Source organism: Lynx rufus, unplaced genomic scaffold, assembly GCF_022079265.1.
Source record: "Lynx rufus isolate CCGP_SWC_20201006 ecotype Redwood Valley unplaced genomic scaffold, mLynRuf1.p SCAF_2, whole genome shotgun sequence".
Lineage (NCBI taxonomy): Eukaryota > Metazoa > Chordata > Mammalia > Carnivora > Felidae > Lynx > Lynx rufus.
In genome coordinates, this window is record NW_025814834.1 from 38,581,489 (window position 1) to 38,600,981 (window position 19,493).

General features: G+C 32.8%; 1 protein-coding gene across 1 annotated transcript in view; it reads left to right on the forward strand.

Moving 5' to 3' along the window:
• Positions 1–18,601, forward strand: part of PGAP1 (post-GPI attachment to proteins inositol deacylase 1) — a 76,923-nt gene extending 58,322 nt beyond the window's left edge. The window contains exons 15-27 of the mRNA XM_047085176.1: positions 239–312; positions 411–462; positions 946–1,012; positions 1,644–1,752; positions 3,455–3,493; positions 8,956–9,049; positions 10,864–10,954; positions 11,750–11,947; positions 13,020–13,155; positions 14,392–14,442; positions 14,918–15,105; positions 16,782–16,886; positions 18,144–18,601. Coding sequence (XP_046941132.1) covers positions 239–312; positions 411–462; positions 946–1,012; positions 1,644–1,752; positions 3,455–3,493; positions 8,956–9,049; positions 10,864–10,954; positions 11,750–11,947; positions 13,020–13,155; positions 14,392–14,442; positions 14,918–15,105; positions 16,782–16,886; positions 18,144–18,282 — 1,343 coding nt within the window. The 3' untranslated portion in view covers positions 18,283–18,601. The remainder of the gene's footprint in view (positions 1–238; positions 313–410; positions 463–945; positions 1,013–1,643; positions 1,753–3,454; positions 3,494–8,955; positions 9,050–10,863; positions 10,955–11,749; positions 11,948–13,019; positions 13,156–14,391; positions 14,443–14,917; positions 15,106–16,781; positions 16,887–18,143) is intronic.
• The last annotated feature ends 892 nt before the right edge of the window (positions 18,602–19,493 follow it).

Consider the following 19,493-nt stretch of genomic DNA (forward strand, 5'->3'; position numbering starts at 1 on the left):
AAAGCATACCTTTTTGAAATTGGAAATTTATACTTGACTTTTTAAAATACATACATTATAAATGTTATCTAGAATTTATTGAAGGAGGATAAGATTTTTAGTTCACTCTTCCATACCAGAAATGAAAATCTTTAAACTCTTTTTTAAGATTAAAAATGTGCTAGCATTATTAAGCAATCAGTACTTTTTAAAAAAATTCTTTGGTGTTCTAAGTAATACAATGCTTTCAATTCAACAGGACTCTCTTCAAGGAAAGTGTTATTAAATACAAGTGGCCTGTTTTATAATATAGAACTTCTAAACTTTGGACAGGTAATTATCCTGATTATAACAAGGATTTGATTTTACTTTACTATGTAATTAAGCAAACAAATAAACTTTTATTTTTTTGTTTTTGTTTTGCTTATTAGATATACCAAGCTTTTAAAATCAACGTAGTGAGCAAGTGCTCAGGAGTAAAAGGTAAGTGTATTTTCTGAGAAGAATAGTATTGTCATTTGAAGAATCAGTAGGTCTTTACTTGAATTTTCTGTAGTGCTTATTATTTTGTGTATTTATGTGAATTAAAATTAAATAAATGATAGTAGAAAAACTGTTTGTTTCCAACAGATTTAACACAGACCCTTTCTTAACACTAAGCATCTTCAACTGTATCAGTTTAAATATCCACATTTTTAAAAAATACTATATATCTTTCTGTCTCACTATAGTAATTCAGGTTTAGCTTTTTTTCAGTTTCTTAGTATTTCCCATATGCTTTAATATCTCTTGTTAGTCTAATTAAACATTATTAGTTAATAATTCTCCATAATTTCTTATGTGATATAATTCTTACTGGTTATTTTTTATGAAATGGGTAACTAGTTAGTTAGGTATTATAGTAGTTTATGTAACATTTAACGTAACATAAGGTTACTAACATGTATTTCCTTTATGTTTTCACAGAAGAAATAACTAGTATCTATAAACTTCATATTCCTTGGTCTTATGAGGATTCACTAACTATTGCACAGTAAGTATATTAAAGAATTTATCTTAAACTTTGGTGTTTTTGAATAATACATATTCTGTTTATTTAAATCATAGTGAAATTTTAATGAAACTAAGTGCCTCTTAATAAAATGTAACTATCCTTTATGTAGCATTGTGCTCATAAGATAATGTAGTATTCTTACCTAAATGATCTAGAATTTAAACCTTACTAGGGGCGCCTGGGTGGCTCAGTTGGTTGAGCGGCCGACTTCAGCTCAGGTCACGATCTCGCGGGAAGCCCCGCGTCGGGCTCTATGCTGACAGCTCGGAGCCTGGAGCCTGTTTCCGATTCTGTGTCTCCCTCTCTCTGACCCTCCCCGGGTCATGCTCTGTCTCTCTCTGTCTCAAAAATAAAAATAAACCTTAAAAAAAAAAAATTTAAACCTTACTTGCTTGGAACATCAACCCCTTCCTAAACCATCCTCCAACTTCTCTCCTAGTTGAACGAGCAAATGACTGTGATAGGATTGGAAAAGTGTCCCATTTTTAATAACATGTCTGACATGTGTCTTCCTCTCCATTCTGTCATTGTGTTGTGCAAGGATTGAGTTAGCCATGGTTATTTAACAGTATTTTGTATTTGAGAAATGATACTTGAATTATCTTTTCAGGGTACCATCTTCCACAGAAATTTCTCTGAAACTCCATATTGCTCAACCAGAAAACGAGAGCCAGGTAGCATTATTAAAAATGTACACATCTTCAGACTGTCAGTATGAAGTAAGTTGTATGTTTGCTTAATTTTTAAGATTTAGTTATAGAATAAATAGGAAATATATTTTTATATTAGTCTCAGATATATGGCAATGTGGAAGCCAATAAATACACAAAATAGACATTTATGATGCTTTAAATATTCTGCATTTTGCCTGTTAGCACCACCCTAGTATTTTCCTAGGTGGACTATTAAAAATATACATCTTAATAAATAGTAGAAAATAAGCAAAAAATTGAGACTGTAGGCTAACCTTCTAAATTTAGAAACCCAAAGTCCAAAATCCTCTGTAAATTGAAGAATATCATGAAATCAGCTGACACGGCTTTTCTGCAATAATTGACATGATGTGTATTGGTTTCCAGCTCTATTGGATAAGCTTAAGAATTTTCTTTCCTTTTCATTAGCTTTTTAAATCTGTTAGTCATTAATGTGCAATGTAGTGCCTATTGTGTTTGTTTTAACAACCAACAGATCTCTGCTATAAGAGAAGGGAAATAGACTTGAGCAACATTTACCCTTATGGATTCATGGACTATAATAAGAGTCCCTATGTATCCAAATATGCCAGGTTCTAAGGATTCCAGGTTTAAGGGATTGAAGTATATATACATTTAATGGTGGTTTCTGGTTTATGTGAAATAACTTCTTTCCATGCAATTCCTTTCAATCAACCTTATTTGGATTCTTCATTAGAATTGACTTTCTTGGAGTAAACTAGAATTGGTAGGTTACATGAATAGAATCTGTTCGTAGCAACAAGTTTCAGTTGAACCTAAATTATGAGTTATTTTAGATTTCATGGAATTTATTATTGGTTTGGTATCTTCATTGTTTCTAACATTGAAGGATTTTGTAGGGCTGTAATGGTTTTTAACATGTCTTCATAGTTCTAATAGTGATAGTGAGAATTGCATAATAATTTGGCTCCATGTACTGCACACTCTGAAAATGTCAATATTTTTTAACTACTTTACATTTTTAAAAAGTCAGTATTATAAATAGCCATTTTATAATTTCCTTATGAAATACATATTTCCTTTTCCCAGACTTGCTAATATCAAAAAGGGTATATTTATATATATTAGAGATAATTAATGATGAATTTCTTTTTAATACATTGTTTTGGCTTAAATTTTACCAAATACACTCCATTTGTTCCTGGTCTTATATCATGTGAAACTTGTTTTTATGAAATTTACTCAGAATTGGCTTAGCTTAACTATACTTAGTGCTGTACAGTTGTAGGTTTGAGGTTTTTAAAATATCAGTTATGTAGTAGGTTAATTTGTGCCTAATTATTCAGACATATGTATAGCTTCTGGACTCAATCAGTAAATTCCTTTAAATTATATGACCCAATAGTAAGATTCTGGTTAATCAAAAATTCTAGTTAGTAAAGGGTTACCTATCACATGTACCATAGCATTCATCCAATTATCAAAGAATTAGAAGGAAAATATATTGAATAATAAAACTATACTTATTATTATTTATATTTATATTTATTTATAATAAACTTACTTATTGCAAGTTAAAATTTCTGGTTCAGAGGATCCTTTTAAGACTGTAAGTGCCTTTAGGTTGGTTATTATAAAAAAATTAACGATTGTGTTTAGTGATGTGCAGAAGTGTTCAATTTAATAAAATGTGAACTAGAAGAGTTTAGGAGAAATAACCTCTTTTTTTATGATTATTTTAAACTAGGTGACAGTTAAGACTTCCTTTTCACAAATTCTTGGACAGGTAAGAGATTCCTGGTTGATTATTGATTGCCTTGTAAATAGATACTATAAGGCATAGGTTACAAACTTTTTCTATAAAAGGGCCAGATAATGAAATATTTTAACATACCAAATATGGTCTCTTGCTGCTGCTACTGCTACAGTTGCTTCTTCCCCGCCCCCCCCCAATCTTTTTCCGTTTCCTTCTTTCTCCTGCTTTAATAATATCCAAAAACCATTCTTCACAGATAGGTCATAGTTGGCCACCCCTGGCTTTAAGGTGATGGTTTCATTCCTAAGAATTGAGAGCTGATTCTTGATTTGCAAACAAACTAATATTTTTGGCTAAATGAATGTCTTATAAAGATTTTATGTTGCTCATACTGTGCTATAAGTCATAATCCAATAAAATTTTAGACTCTCATATAAACAAACATTTCCAAATGACTTTTTATGTTGTGTGTGCTTAGTTTGTAAAAAATAAAAAGTAAATTATATTAAAAATAAATATGTTGGGGGCGCCTGGGTGGCGCAGTCGGTTAAGCGTCCGACTTCAGCCAGGTCACGATCTCGCGGTCCGTGAGTTCGAGCCCCGCGTCAGGCTGATGGCTCAGAGCCTGGAACCTGTTTCCGATTCTGTGTCTCCCTCTCTCTCTGCCCCTCCCCCGTTCATGCTCTGTCTCTCTCTGTCCCAAAAATAAATAAACGTTGAAAAAAAAAATTTACAAAAAAAAAAAAAAATAAATAAATATGTTGGAGTGCCTGCGTGGCTCAGTCGGGTTGTGCACAGCTCTTGATTTCAGCTCAAGTCTTGATCTCCTGGTTTGTGAGAGCGAACTTCATGTCAGGCTCTGCACTGACAGTGCACAGCCTGCTTGGGATTCTCTCCCTCATTCTGTGCTCCTCCCCGACTCACACATGTGCTCACTCTCTCAAAATAAATAAACTTTAATAAATAAATAAATAAAAACATGTTGAAATATTTTAAATTCTTTTGGTGAGTATAATTCATAAGCAAATAGTGTTACAAAAATAACTTATCAAGTAACAGAGCTACTAAATTATTCAGCATCATTATAATTTGCAGAATTGTATAACCTGTTATATTTATGTATAACATAAATAATAGTATTGATTAGTCAGAAAAATTATATAGTGGTTTTAAAATTGACTAAAATTTTTTTGTGCCTTCTATTAATTTTACTTTATTTTTTGGTCTGTTGTGTTTTGTAATTCGGGCAGAGCAGAATTTTTAAGACTTAACTCATTCTATATTTATGAAATTTACAAACCAAAATTAAATTCAAAATTTTTTTACATGCATTATCTCATCTGATTCTCACAGCAACCTGGTGAGAGCTAGGTTGTAATTATTTTTAAATTTGTGATCATTGGAAATTTTAAGTTAATGTGTCAAATGTGCTACATTAGGAAGAGAAGATTAAATGTTGGTATAAATTGGAAAATAGCATCATGGATGATAGTTCTAAGAAATATTCTAGATTGTTAAGGGACCTTTATTAAGAAAAATTATGCCTTGGAATATAGGGGAAGAATTGATGCTGTTGTATATTTAGTATGTCCAGAAGGCATGTTAGTGTATACAGTGATATAGGCTGAGGATATAACATACTCTCTTACCCATGTCATCCCTGTGGCTCATAATTCAGATTAGTGACCAAAAAAGTCAAGTTAGCTTGATACTTGATAGCAAAGCATAATTATCTGTCCACCAAAGAAGGATATGCTAGTATTCTTGCTTAGGCATGGAAATTTATCTAAAAAAACAAGATATGTAGGTGTTACAGAATCAATGGTGGATACTTTTTTAGAATATCAAAGAATTTTTAGTAATTAAGTTCTCAGATTACTGGAAAGATACCAGATGCTCTTTCTTCATGTTTGTTTAAAAATTTAACTTGAGAACAGGAGAATGAATTGAAGTTATATATATCATTCATACATATTTTCAGTGTTGCTGATTCAAAGAAGACTGAGAAGAAGAATAAAGAGAAAGCTTGCTTGAGAGAATCTTTAGCTTCTGATTAGACAGTTTTCCATAAAATTAATTTTTTTCCAGAGAAAGGAAAGAGAAAATTATTTACATACTCTTTAGTCTACTCTAATGAAAGAGAGGACAAAAACCAGAAGTTACTTTCTCAACAGAATTATATAAATTAGTAAATCATTTTGGTGTAGGAATAAAGTCTAATGTTGCCAAATCTTTAGGTCTTAAGAGAAGCTGGAAGTCTGGATTTTTAGATTAAAAATTTTTTTGATTTTTTTAATCTTTATTTATTTATTTTTTTAACATTTATTCATTTTTGAGACTGAAAGAGAGCATGAGCAGGGGAGGGGCAGAGAGAGTGGGAGACATAGAATCTGAAGCAGGCTCCAGGCTCTGAGCTGTCAGCACAGAATCTGACACGGGGCTTGAGCTCACGGACCGTGAGATCATGACCCGGGCTGAAGTCAGACTCTTAACTGACTGAGCCACCCAGGTGCCCCATAATCTTTATTTATTTTTGAGAGAGAGAGAGACAGAGTGCAAGTGGGGGAGGAACAGAGAGAGAGAGAGGGAGACACAGAATCCAAAGGAGACTTCAAACTCTGAGCTGTCAGCACAGAGCCCAACATGGGGCTTGAACTCACAAACAGAGAGATCATGACCTAGCAGAAGTCAGATGCTTAACCGACTGAGCCACCCACGGTGCCCCTTTTTAAAAAAATTTTTAATGTGGGCCTCTAATTTGAAATGTAAAGAAATACTGTGCCGAATACTAAACCAAATGAACCATGTCTACAATTTAAATATGATCCATGAAAGCCAATTTAAGATTGTTGGATTCTATTTTATATGAGCTATATCTGTGGCCCAGTATAATACTTAATACTCAACAATGACAGTCACTACAAAGAACTTATATTCAGAATACTATATAAGAAGTCTTAGAAGATTTCCAAAGATAGTGAAGAACATTAAAGGTTAATAATAACAGCTAATATTTTCTGATCCACCTATGTGTGCCAGTTACTATTCCAAATACTTTATACAGAGGAACACATTTAAGCCTCAAACTCCCTGTGAGATAAGTGCTGTTTATCTCCATTTTACTAATAAAGACAGAAAAAAAGAGGGGTAAAGTAACTTGCCCAAGGACACAGCGCTAGTGAGAGGCAGAGCTGTAGTCTAAACCCAGGAGTCTGACTCTAAGGCTGAATGCTGCTTAACTTTCCTTCTATGCTATTGATAATTAAAGAATGCTATATATTTCCTAGCATGTCATTAGCAGGCATTGAGTATCACTTAGTAATAGAAAAATGACCTTTTCCCCTTTGCTCAACTCTTCTCCTTCCACTCAAAGCTATAATTGTAAATTATGAGTATAGGCAGTAAGTGGGGTTTTCTTTTTGAGTCTTTCTAATCTTAACCTGGAAATCCATGAAGGAGATTCAGGGAGACCTTGAGCTTCTTGAAATTTTACATGCCATTTTGTGTAAACATGCATTTCCATGGCTTTCATCAGATTGCCAGGAGAGTCTATACATTTTTTTTTAATACGGTGGTTGGAGAACATGCTTTAAGGTAAATTTCTTTTAAAACTTCAACATTAAAAGGTGCTTACAGAGAAGAATAAATCTTTTTTATGCTGAAAAATAAAACTTTAACATTAAAAGAATTTAACACTTTCTTTTTGTTGTATTTATATATTTTTATAGAAATTAGATTAGCTGATAGAATGTCTTGAGGCACTAACATAATGGTTATGAATTTAGTCTCTGAGTTAAATCCCATTCCACACAATTTCCAAAGACACTAAAGGACCTAAAAGCCTTATACAGGCATACCTCAGAAAAAGGGTCCATGGAGCATTAGTGTTATTTTGGTAGATGCAAGCAAAAGATTAGGAGTAGATAAAGAGGAGAGATAGTACATCAAGCTCTTGAGAAGTTTAGCAACGAGAGGGAAGAAAAAGGCAGTAACTAGAGAGAGAAGGGGAGTAGAGTGAAGGGAAGGTGTTGTCACTGTTCTGAGGGTGAGACTTGGATTTGTTTAAATGTCAGTGGCTAAGTGAGTAAATGAATACCCTGGAATTCCATTGCCTCATCTGTCCTTAAAACTCCAGGACTTTGAAGTTAAAGCACTTAATGATACTGAAGTGTTAAATTGTTAATGAGATTACAGCAAAGTCACTACATTGTAAACTCCTTAGTGCTCACCCTTATATTCCCAGTGCCAAGCACATTGAGCGCAGTACATAGATGGAACACTTTCTAAATTGGGAAAGACCAAATAAATTAGATTTTCATAGTCATTTATCTATGAATAATTTTTGACTTTAGTTCCATTCACATAAAAACAGCTCATCCCTCCCTTCCCCCCTTAAACAGCTCCCTATTTAAGAAATATTAACAGGGTTATACTTGGAGTTGTGAGTTCAGTTCCACCACAATAATGCAAATATTATAATAAAGCAAGTCAAATGACATAAAAGTACATATAAAAGTTATGTTTACACTATACTGCAGTCCATTAAGTGTGTAATGGTATTATGTCTAAAAAAACCATGCATACCTTAATTTTTAAATCTTTATTGCTGCTAAAAAATGTTAACCATTATTTGAGCTTTCCATGAGTCGTCATTAATCATCATAGATCATTATAACAAACATAATAATGAAAAAGTTTGAGATATTGTGAGAATTATCAAAAGTGACAGACACCAAGTGAGCAAATTCTGTTGCAAAAATGGTACCAGTAAACTTCCTCAGTGTCAGTTGCCACAAACCTCCAATTTGTAAGAAAAAAAACAAAACACAAACACAATTATCTGCAAAGTACAATGAAGCAAAACAATAAAATGAGGTATGCCTATAATAGCTAATATTTTTTGATAGCTTTTCATGTTTAAGTTAATATTCTAAATGCTTTACACAAATGAACATCTTTAAACCTGAAAACACCTATAAGGTAAGTACTGCTGTTGCCTCCATTTTACTGATGAGAACATTGAGTTAACAAGTAATTTGCTTGTCTTTTATGTTTTTAATTGTGCAAGTTACTTGGGCTCCCTGTGCCTGAATTTCTTCATTTGTAAAACAGGGATAAGAATTACCTCAAAGGATTTTTAGGAGGAGAACATGAGATAATGCATATAAAATGTTTAGTATCAAACCTGAAACATATTAAATACATGCTCACCAAATGTACCTTGTAAGAAAACTTTGTAACATACATATGCTGCTTAATTATATATATTTTGTTACACCTTTATGAAAAAATCTGATAACATGTTTCTAGCATGCTGTATATTCTTCACATTTATTTTACTTAGAGTTTTGGTATCCATTACTGGAAGTATACCGCTGTGGCAATGTCAGGAAAGATAAAACGAAGAAAGACATTTTTATTTCATGTGAAAGTACATTTATTTCATTAACACAAATATTCAAAAGTTGCCTTTTGATTTGCCTGTTTTCTAGGTAGTTAGATTTCATGGTGGAGCTCTTCCTGCTTATGTTACATCTAGTATCCTTCTTGCTTATGGAGGACAGTTGTACTCTCTTTTCTCAACAGGTAAGAATGTTTCTATTCCTCCTCTCTCTCTCCCTTTCTTCTTTAGTGCTTCATTTCTACTTCTTTATCTGTCATGTGGTTAAGGAATACCTCAATTTCTTGAAAATTTATGACCTATCTCTTAAGTTTACAAGGGTTTGAGATCCTCTAGTTTTAGGAAATACCCAAGAAGATTCCTTACTGGGCTTTTCCAGTAAGGAAAAGATACTTTTGTGTCTGAAGTTTTTCCCTCTCTTCTGAGGATGTCTTAACAGGTGGAGTCTCACTGATGGGGATTTTGTTCTTCATTCCATTCCTGGTGCCTAACATAGTGTCAAGCACATAGTAGGCATTCAGCATATTATTTGGGCTGTTTTCAGCTGTATCAGGTTCTGGCACACTGAATGGAATAATTGAGAGTTAATCTTAATAAAGGGACTATTTGAAAGGTATGTGATGGGTTAGGGGAAACCAACAAGAAATGATAAAATGCCAGATTAGCAACAGATCCATCTGATACTCCTCAGGACTAGGGCAAGAGAGGGAGCAAGCCTAGAGAGAGCTATATGAGAGGGCAGCATTACTGCAGCTCCAGCCACTGTCAGCAGGGAGAAAGATGGGGAAGTAAATACACTAACCTTATTTCCTCTTATCTTCCAGTGCCTATCATTCACTGAACCGAAGTCAGCCTCCCAGAATTCAGAGCAAAGTAAAGGGTGGCGATGGAATGGATCTGGAGAGGCAAATACAGAATAGACACTACATTGCACAAAACCTTCCCTAGTCTATTGCAATTAGAATAGTTTCCCAGGAGCCTACTTTGTAAGGCCCTCACACACTTGTTGGGCTTGGATAGTAAGAGATAGGAAGAGAGTAGGACCAAAATACATAAAAGCTGTCCAGAAATAACCTTTACCATTTCCATCTTGCCAAATCCTTCTCCAGCTACTCATTCCCTTTCAATAACTTACAATTTCAAGTCTACTTTTAGTATTCATTTTAACCTTCATGCACTGTTGTTGGGAATATAAAATGGTATAGGTGTTTTGGAGAGTAGTCTGGCGGTTACAGTATGACTCAGGAACTGTACTCCTAGTTGCACGAAAAATGTAAACATACACCCATACTAAACTTGTACATACATGTTCACAGGAGCACTGTTAATAATATCCAAAAAGTGGAAACAACCCAAATATCTATCAGCTGATAAATGGATAAATAAAATGTGCTGATAGGTGCTACAACATGGATGAATCTTGGAAACATGCCAAGTGAAATCCCATCATAAAGGACCACATATTACATGGTTTCATTTATATGAAATGTTCAGAATAGGCCAGTCTATAAAGACAGAAAAGATATTAGTTGTTGCCTGGGAATAAGGAGACATTGGAGGTGACAGTTAAGGGAACAAAGTTTGTTTTGGGAGTAATGAAAATATTCTAAGACTGATTGTGGTGAGGAAGGCATATCTGTGAATGCTTAAAACCACTGAATTGCATATATTTTGAATGAATTGTGTAGTATAAGAATCACATCTCTATAGAGTTGTTGTTTTTTTTAAATCACCTTTGGAGCTTTGTGAAAATACAAATGGTGAAACCCCAGCTTTGGCTTCCTGAAGCTGTTTCACAAGTGATTGTGTCCTCTTGTATGAGATCTGTTGAATTACAGTGATTTTTAATCTTTTGAAGATAGTGTCTTTGATAGTAATGACCCTTGCTTTGTAACAAGAAATATATTGCTCTTACAGGTAATGCAGTCAGTGTATGATAAGTCTATACTTAATCACTATGAATTCTTTACTACATATAATTTTTTTTTTTAATCACCAGGTCATTGCTTAGAATATGCTACTATGTTGGATAAACAAGCCAAGCCATATAAAGTTGATCCTTTTGTACTTATGATTAAGTTTCTGTTGGGGTAAGTTTTATTATCTGTGAAAATGATTTTAATTGTTTTATATATAAAAAACATGTTTGGCCCCATAACATAATATAAATTTTCATAAAAATATGTTTTATTAAATGAGGTTTTTCTCTTAGGCAGAGGCCTAATTGGTATATCAACATTTACTTTAATACTATAACCAATTCAAAGGTTTTAAAATTTTATATATATATATATATATATATATATATATATATATATCAATTGTAGAAACTTAGTCTGTAAACATACCAGACTTTTAACGTTTGCAAATGGATGTACATGGTCCATGATCTCTGAGTATCCCAGATTCATGAACACAAACCATTATAGAGTATTGATGAAATCATGTCTCAGATCACTTTCTCTTCCCATACAAGTATATTTTGGATCTCTCTACCACACATAACATTCCTTTTTTAATTTATTCACATTTTGTGGGTTTTTTGGTTAAGAACCAATATACTTAGATCTCTTTTCTTCTGTCAACAATTGTTGGTTTTCTAACCTAAAAAAAGATCACTTGTTACTTCATTACAATGATCAGTAGAGAGCAGTGGAGTTATATTGAGACTCAGGATTCAGATCCTTGAAGATCAGTAGACTTACTTGGAAGATAAATGACTTTTTCTCTACAAGGAATTGAAATGTGTTTTTCAGTATAATTATGAGTTGAGTATCATTGAACTTTGGGGACTGTAGTAAATGGTCAAACACCTCAGACATTAAATATTTGAAAGTTGTTGATTTTTTTTTTTGCTTTTATTGTATGTTTTCTTTTATCCACAGATATAAATGGTTTAAGGAATTATGGGATGTGTTATTGTTGCCAGAATTAGATGCCATCGTTTTAACTAGTCAGAGTATGTGTTTCCCCCTTGTATCCTTGATTCTCTTTCTGTTTGGAACATGTACTGCCTACTGGGGTGGTCTACTTTCTTCTACATCTGTGAGACTCCTTTCTTCATTGTGGCTAGCTTTGAAAAGGTAAAGAATGACCAAAAGTTTTCTCATTGCTCTTAAGGAAAAAATTATATTTTGATAAGGATCCTCAATATTAATTTGCTTTCACTAAACTGTAATTTCTAAGGAAAGTTGTATGACTAGAAAAACATGGATTAATGTTCAAAGCTATATCTAAATAAAACTTTTGTTAAAAATATATTATCGCAAGATAAATGCTATATTTGAGTTAGACCTTAATGCCAGGAGTTAATCAAAAAAGTTTGACAGAGGGATGTTGTGCTGGCTCAATTGGTAGAGTGTGTAACTCTTCAGCTTGGGGTCACGAGTTAGAGCCACATATTGTGGGTTGACATTACTTAAAAAAAAATACTGACAGATTACAGAAGTAGTTTTAATGTTTATGGCTGTAAATCTTTCCAAGGAAGAAGTGTTTCTCTGGCAATGCTTTTATATGCTAACTTTCAGTCAAACCTGGGGGCAATAGATTCCAGTCAAGATACTTAAGATCAGATTAGGTGAAATGCATAAAAATTCCAAAAACATTGCCTAGAGTTTTATTACAGGCCCATAGACAAAGTTTGAAGTTACTGGTAGGCTTTTCTGATAAACCACTGACCTAGTTTCCATTGCCACTGCTCCTCACCAGACATATTATATGATTACTGTCACAGAGGGGATTATGGTCTGCCTTCTTCCTTCACCCTTCTGAAATGCTTCAGACACTACTAGCATCACGTTGTCTGAGTGATCTCAAGACTTTAAGAAATAGAAAACTGTTTTTCCTCTTAATCAAGATCAGAAATACATGGCACAGAGCCTATTATTAATGATTATTTGTAGCAACGTTTTTTTCTTAGTATCAGCCATAGTGTATCTACGTGAAAGAGGAGCTATCACAGTGTATTACAGAATTTACAATCAAATATGTGTCATCCCTTGCCTTTATGAAAAAACATTTTAGTGCTTACCTTATGGTATTTGCATATTAATAAGCAGGAGAGCCTGGCAGAGTACTGAATTGTTTTCTTCTTATATGTGACCATGTAAGTAACTGTTAATATACTTGTAAAAGCTTTATTCTTATTTTTTCCAGGCCCCCTGAACTTCCTAAAGATATCAAGATGATATCACTAGACTTGCCCTTTTTGACCATTGTTTTGATCGTAGTTAGTTGGACAACTTGTGGAGCGTTTGCCATACTTCTTACTTATCTTTATTATGTGTTTAAGGTATGTCACATCACTGAAGTCAGAATGGCTGGGCTTTGGGTCAGGCAGGCATAAAATTTCCTTTGCTGTTGTTAACAAAAATTTTAATTACAGCTGTAGTAACCTTCTATTCTCTAACAGGCTTAAGTGTAAAAGGCTTTTTTAAACATCTTAATTATTTAAAATACGTAGTTCACTGTAAAGCTGAAATTATTAATCTGAGTTTGGTTAGTGTATTTAAAAAAGGGGGGAAGAAGATATAACCTGTTTCACATTGCTTCTTGCTCTTACAAGTAATGTTAGCTTTTTAAAAAATATTTTACTAGAGCAGTTTTTATTCACACCTCTTTAAACATGGGTAGTAAACAAAAAATTATGTCAGTGGGATCAAGCTATCAAATGTACTGAGATAATATAGAATGTTAACAGATGTTGCTGGAGAATCAGAAGGCAAGGATAAAATAGTCTGATAATTTTACTGGGAAACCAAAAAACACTTCCAAGAAGGCTGACAGCTTTGCAGGAAAATCTAGGTTATACAACTGCATACTCTCCACATGAGGCTTATGTAGAGACGGTTGATAACAGAATGGATCATCTTTTTTTTCTTTTTTTAAACAAAGTTGACTTATGTCTGTTTTTAACACTAATACATACACATTATTTTCAGTTTTCCAAAGGAATTTTGTCTATCAGAAAAATCTGTTTACTACTTTGATTTATAAATATGATATTTTTAGCTTTTCAAATTGGATGTTTCAAATAATTGATCCAGTAAGCAAAATTTTCTCAAATACTTAGCTTAAGCAAACATAGCAAATTAAAAGATTTTCTCAGGTTCTTACAAACATTTCACCAAGTTCAGATTTTCAGTGATGTGGAATGTGTGAAACATGTTAAATTCCTTATGCTATAATGAAGATAATCAAATATTTTACTCACAGGACATGAAGCTTCTAGAGCAAAGCATTATTCAAATATAGTCTCACAGAATATAGGAGGTATAACAATATATCCTGGCCCTATCATACTCTGAAAGTTTGTTCTTATTTTTTTTTCTCTTTTTTTATCCATGATAGCAAGTATGTGTAGTTATTATTTACCTTTTCTGAAAGACTGTTTGTAAATGTTTAAGTGTGTTTTTAGTTTTCTAGATTTCTTTAAATTTCAGATTATAATACTTCTCAATTGTAATAAAAATGATTGTTTTTTGTTTCAAAATAAAAGTGAAATTAAACAGTTTTTTCTTTTTCTTAGATTGTTCATCTGCAAGCCAGCCTAGCAACTTTTAAAAATAGCCAGACTGTGGTAAGTTTTATTTTCAAAGCTCTACATCACTTTAATATAAAAGAACATGAGGGAATAAAAAAATTGTTTTGTGTTTTTTTTTAAGTTAGGATTTTACAGTGTTTAAAAAAAGATGTCATGAATTTAAATAATTTTAAGATAAGTGAACCTAGAAATTAGATTGTCTAATTTTAAATTGATCTTTGTCAGTAAATGTCATTTTTATTGTTACAAATTATCTTTTAAATTTTAAGTAATTACTTAGAAGATACATTCTCAGCAGTGGAAATAGCAAGTCAAAGGAACAAAAGTTTTATAATGATAACCACTTTAGATTACTTTTGAGCAAGGTAATTTATACTTTGAGCAAAGTATTTTATATCAGTTTGGTAATAGATGTGTTTATTTAGCTGTTAAATAATGGAGTGATTCTAAGTAAAATAATAAACTTAAATTTTATGCAATACCTTAGTATTTTTACTTTATTGCTTTGTAGAATCTCAAACACTCTAGAAGAAATGAAAAAAAAACAAATCACCATAAAGACTCTACAGTACACTATCTTCATTTATCTGCCAATGATGCTGAAGATAGTCTTCGTATGCACAATACTGTGATTAACTTATTAACATGGATTGTATTACTCAGCATGCCATCTTTAATTTACTGGTTAAAGAATCTCAGGTGCGTTTTATTTATATAATTATAATTTATGTGGCTAAAACAATAAATGTCTGTAAGTAGAGACTTGCCAGATTCCTAACGATCCATCAAACATCCTCAAGAACAGGAAGCTATATATCACCTGAAATTTATTTTCAATACAATCACATTTTTTTCCCTTACTGTGAGAATATAAACTTCCTCAAAATCTGCCCAAAAGAGGGAATTGTGTTTTATTTATTTTACCTTTAACCTTCTGTGAGTCTAGACATATGTGAAAATGTGCTTTGTTTTGCTGACCCAAGGTGTTCATAATGCTAGTGCTTTAAGTATTTTTCAATTCATGATCAGTTTTATGTTTCCTTAAATTGGGGAAGAAGAAAATGCTTACATTTAAAAATATTGGAAATAATGAAAAAAAAGTGTACTTTTCTAATGAGCACCAAACATTAAACTAAAATAAATGACCATCGTTTGCCTTGCCACATGGTAACTATTCTAGGTTAAATCAGAGTCTGAGATGCCCTCTAAGATTGTTTCTAGAATATTTAGTTATAATTTGTTTTTGAATAGGCCACATCATCCAATAATTGAACTCCTCAATATAGTTTTTAGAAACAATATAAAAATTTCAAATTATCTAAATACTGAAAGTATATTTTTTGAAAAGTCAAAGTTTGATAAATCAACAGGTTACCAGATGTTAATATTCTTCCTTTGTCCCTAATTTTAGTCACGATCCAGAGTTTTTTGTTCAAAGGTTTGGGGAGAAAATTATTTGAGGAGCATAAATTTATGATTCTAAAAGGCTGTAGATGTCTCACTGTCAGTAAATGCCAGAGATGAGAATTTAGATTTAAAAGAAAATAAGAGACAATTTATATAAATCTTCATTTTTTTCATCTTTTTTATAAACTAGAGCAGCCTTAATATATTTTGAATAACTTGTTTTATAAAAACATTATTTCTGTATGACCTTTCAGACATACATGTACCTATTATTAAATTTTTTTAAGTTCATTTATTTTGAGAGAGATGGAGTGAGTGAGCAGGGGAGGGGCAGAGAGAGAGGGAGAGAGAGATCCCAAGCAGGCTTCACACTGTCAGTGCAGAGCCCAGAGTGGGGCTCAAACTTAGGAACTGCAAGATCATGATCTGACTGAAACCGAGTCAACGCCCAACCTACTGAATCACCCAGGTGCCCCATACCTATTATTAGAAAAGTGCTGAGGTGCGTGGGTGGCTCAGTCGGTTGATTTCAGCTCAGGTCATGATCTCATTGCTCATGGGATCAAGCCCTGTATTGGGCTCCATGCTGCCAGTGTAGAGCCTGCTTGGGACGGACTCTGTCTGTCTGTCTGTCTCTCTCTCTCTCTCTCTCTCTCTCTCTCTGCCCCTCCCCCTCACGTGTACACACTCTCAAAATAAATAAACTTTATAAAAATAAAATAAAAGGAAGTGCTCCCATATTGGATATTTTCATTTCCCTTAGTAGTTTCTGAACATAATTCTCAATATAAAGCCTTAGGTATAAAGATGATTTATAGCAAAAATTATTTATCAAAAATTTCATGAGCTGTTTAGAGCTCTCATATCAATGCAGTATTCTGAAATTTAATTAATTTGTTTGATTCTGATAATTTAAAATGATTGAGTATACTTTGTTGATTTGTTTTTGTTTTTTGTCTTTGATGTAGGTATTACTTTAAACTTAGTCCTGATCCGTGTAAACCTTTGGCATTTATCCTTATTCCAACTATGGCAATTCTTGGAAATACTCACACCGTTTCAATAAAATCCAGGTATAGTAGTTCAGTCTTTCTTTTTCTTACATCTCTTCTTAGTCTTTATCACTCTTTCTTTGATGCCTGAAACATGTTCTTTATTTCTAATTATTTTGACTGTTCCTAAAGTTAAAGCTATAACTGTAGAGTAATTATGGTTTGTATGCAGATGTGGTTTATATGCAAGTACTATATTTGTTTTCTTAATTATCGGGTTTGTTAGGATATAATGATTTTTTTTTTTAATTTAGCCCTTAAAATATATGATGTCTAATAAGATTTGTTTCCAAAAAGTACAGAAGGAGGGCCACCTGGGTGGCTCAGTCAGTTGAGTGACTTAGTCTTGATTTTGGCACAATCAGGATCTCACCGGTTCAAGCCCCACGTCAGGCTCCGCACTGACGGCATGGAGACTGCTTGGGATTCTCCCTTGTTCCTTCTCTCTTTACTCCTCCTATGCTCACTCTCTCTCTTAAAATAAATAAATAAACAAACAAACAAACAAACTTTTAAAAAGTACAGAAGGAGTGAAGTGGATAGGATTATAGGTGAAGTAAGATTGGCCATCACTTGATACTTTTTGAAGTTGGATGATGGGTACATGAGGTTCATTATACTATTAGTAGTTCACTAATACATATGTTTAAAGTTCTCCATAATAAAATTTGAGTTTTCATTGCCTGGTTGTTTGCTCTACGAGCCTGTTTTCAGTTGATTCTGGCAGATGTTTGTAGACATTGTAGAATAAGGCAGACCTGGGGTTTAAATCTTGCCCTGCCATTTAATAGCCCTATGTCCTTAGACAAATTTCTTTAACCCCTCCTATCCCAGTTTTTTGTTTTCAGAATAAAAAAAAGTAATAGTCTTTTCTGTATTTTTCTTTTAATAAGATTTGGTGTCATTTTAATACTGTTCCTGTTAGTAATTAAGGATCATTCCCTTTTTATTTGGTTGAGGCTTTTTGTTTTGTTTGCTATTACAAGTAGGGTTAAAATAAATATTTCTATAGGTATGTCTTAGTAAATATTATTTTTGCAAGGGTAAATTTTTTGAGGTAGAATTGGTGAATAAAAGTTCGGCTAGTATTTTTCTCTGGCTAAAATATAGCTTGTATTGATCTTTTTAAAAATTACGTATGGTTAAATTCATTATATGAAAAATTACTCCATCTAACACCATTTAGAATACTTTCTCAGAACTGTATAAAATATCAGCATATTCTGGTTTTTCCTACAATGTTGTTTGCATAATATATATTTCTCTGTCTCTTTACAGTAAATTGTTGAAGACTACTTCACAATTTCCACTTCCCCTGGCTGTTGGTGTAATTGCTTTTGGGTCAGCACACTTATACAGGGTTCCATGCTTTGTTTTCATTCCTCTTTTACTCCATGCGTTATGTAACTTTATGTAAGACTGGATTTAAGGAATGATAAAAATAATTTATATCATTAGAGTCAGTGTTAAGAGGGAATGCACACATCCATGAATGTGGATGACAAGATCCTTTGGAGAAGACAGGTCTATTTTTACAATATTGAAAATAGGAAATTAGTTTTATAATGCTTGAGGAAAATAGTTGAAGCATGGTTTAGTTTTGTGGTATGGCATCTAAGTACTAGTCATTTTTGAAAAATTAGTAAAAGGATATGGTGGCCACTGTTTTTGAGGACTTCTCTGCATAACAGCTGTTCTGCTTGATTGGCCATACTGGGGATCTTCTAAACACTGAGTAAATGTAGCATTGCTTGTAATCTCAACTCAAGCATTCTGCTCATTTCATCAAACTTTCTTCTGAAAAGTAGATTGCTTTGTATTTGCTACAGTATGCATATTGAGAAATCAGTCTTAAAAGATTGATGAAATTCACAACTGTTTGGTTTCCCAAAAATGAAATAACCACAAAAAGTCTTTGGTCAGTTTTTGGCAGCCACAGTGATCAAGGCCTATCTTTTGTTTTCTTACATCTATGAAAATACAACTTTTAATTTTAAGGAGACATGTTTTCTTGGTAACCAATGCAAGATTAATTAACATAATTTAAACTCAAAATTCAATGAAATTTTCTTGCTGCTTTTCAAATGCAGATCTTATTTTGTACTCTTGGTAAACATCAGGAGACTATTAAAGAAATCTGTTGTTAAATTTAAAGAGAATTCTCCCAAATATTTACTTACTAGCATTGGAGCAGTACAGTTGTCCAGCATATGCCATTTTATTTAATTCATTGACCCCATGGTTGCCAAAAGTGCCTCAGATCATGGTGGATTGTTAACATAACTAAATTCCAGTGGTCAGAAAGAACTCCAGGTTTGCACAAGTTTTGTCTACTGTAGAGAAAAAGCACGATTAAGTGCTGTACCACATTTGATAAATAAAATTATACTATTAACGGAATAACCACTACTCCATTAATAGCGTAATGTATAAACAATATACTTAAATAGATTGGAGGTTTTAGCCACTAGTTTTAACAATGGAATCTTAATTTGCCAAGATGATTACTGTTTCACAGAAAAGAAAGTAATATTTCTTTCATTTCAGACTTCAGCTCACTTTTAACTACAAAAGAGTAGGTAATAGAGCTAAGTATTTTGCCTTAAGATAGAATAAACTCAGGCTGAG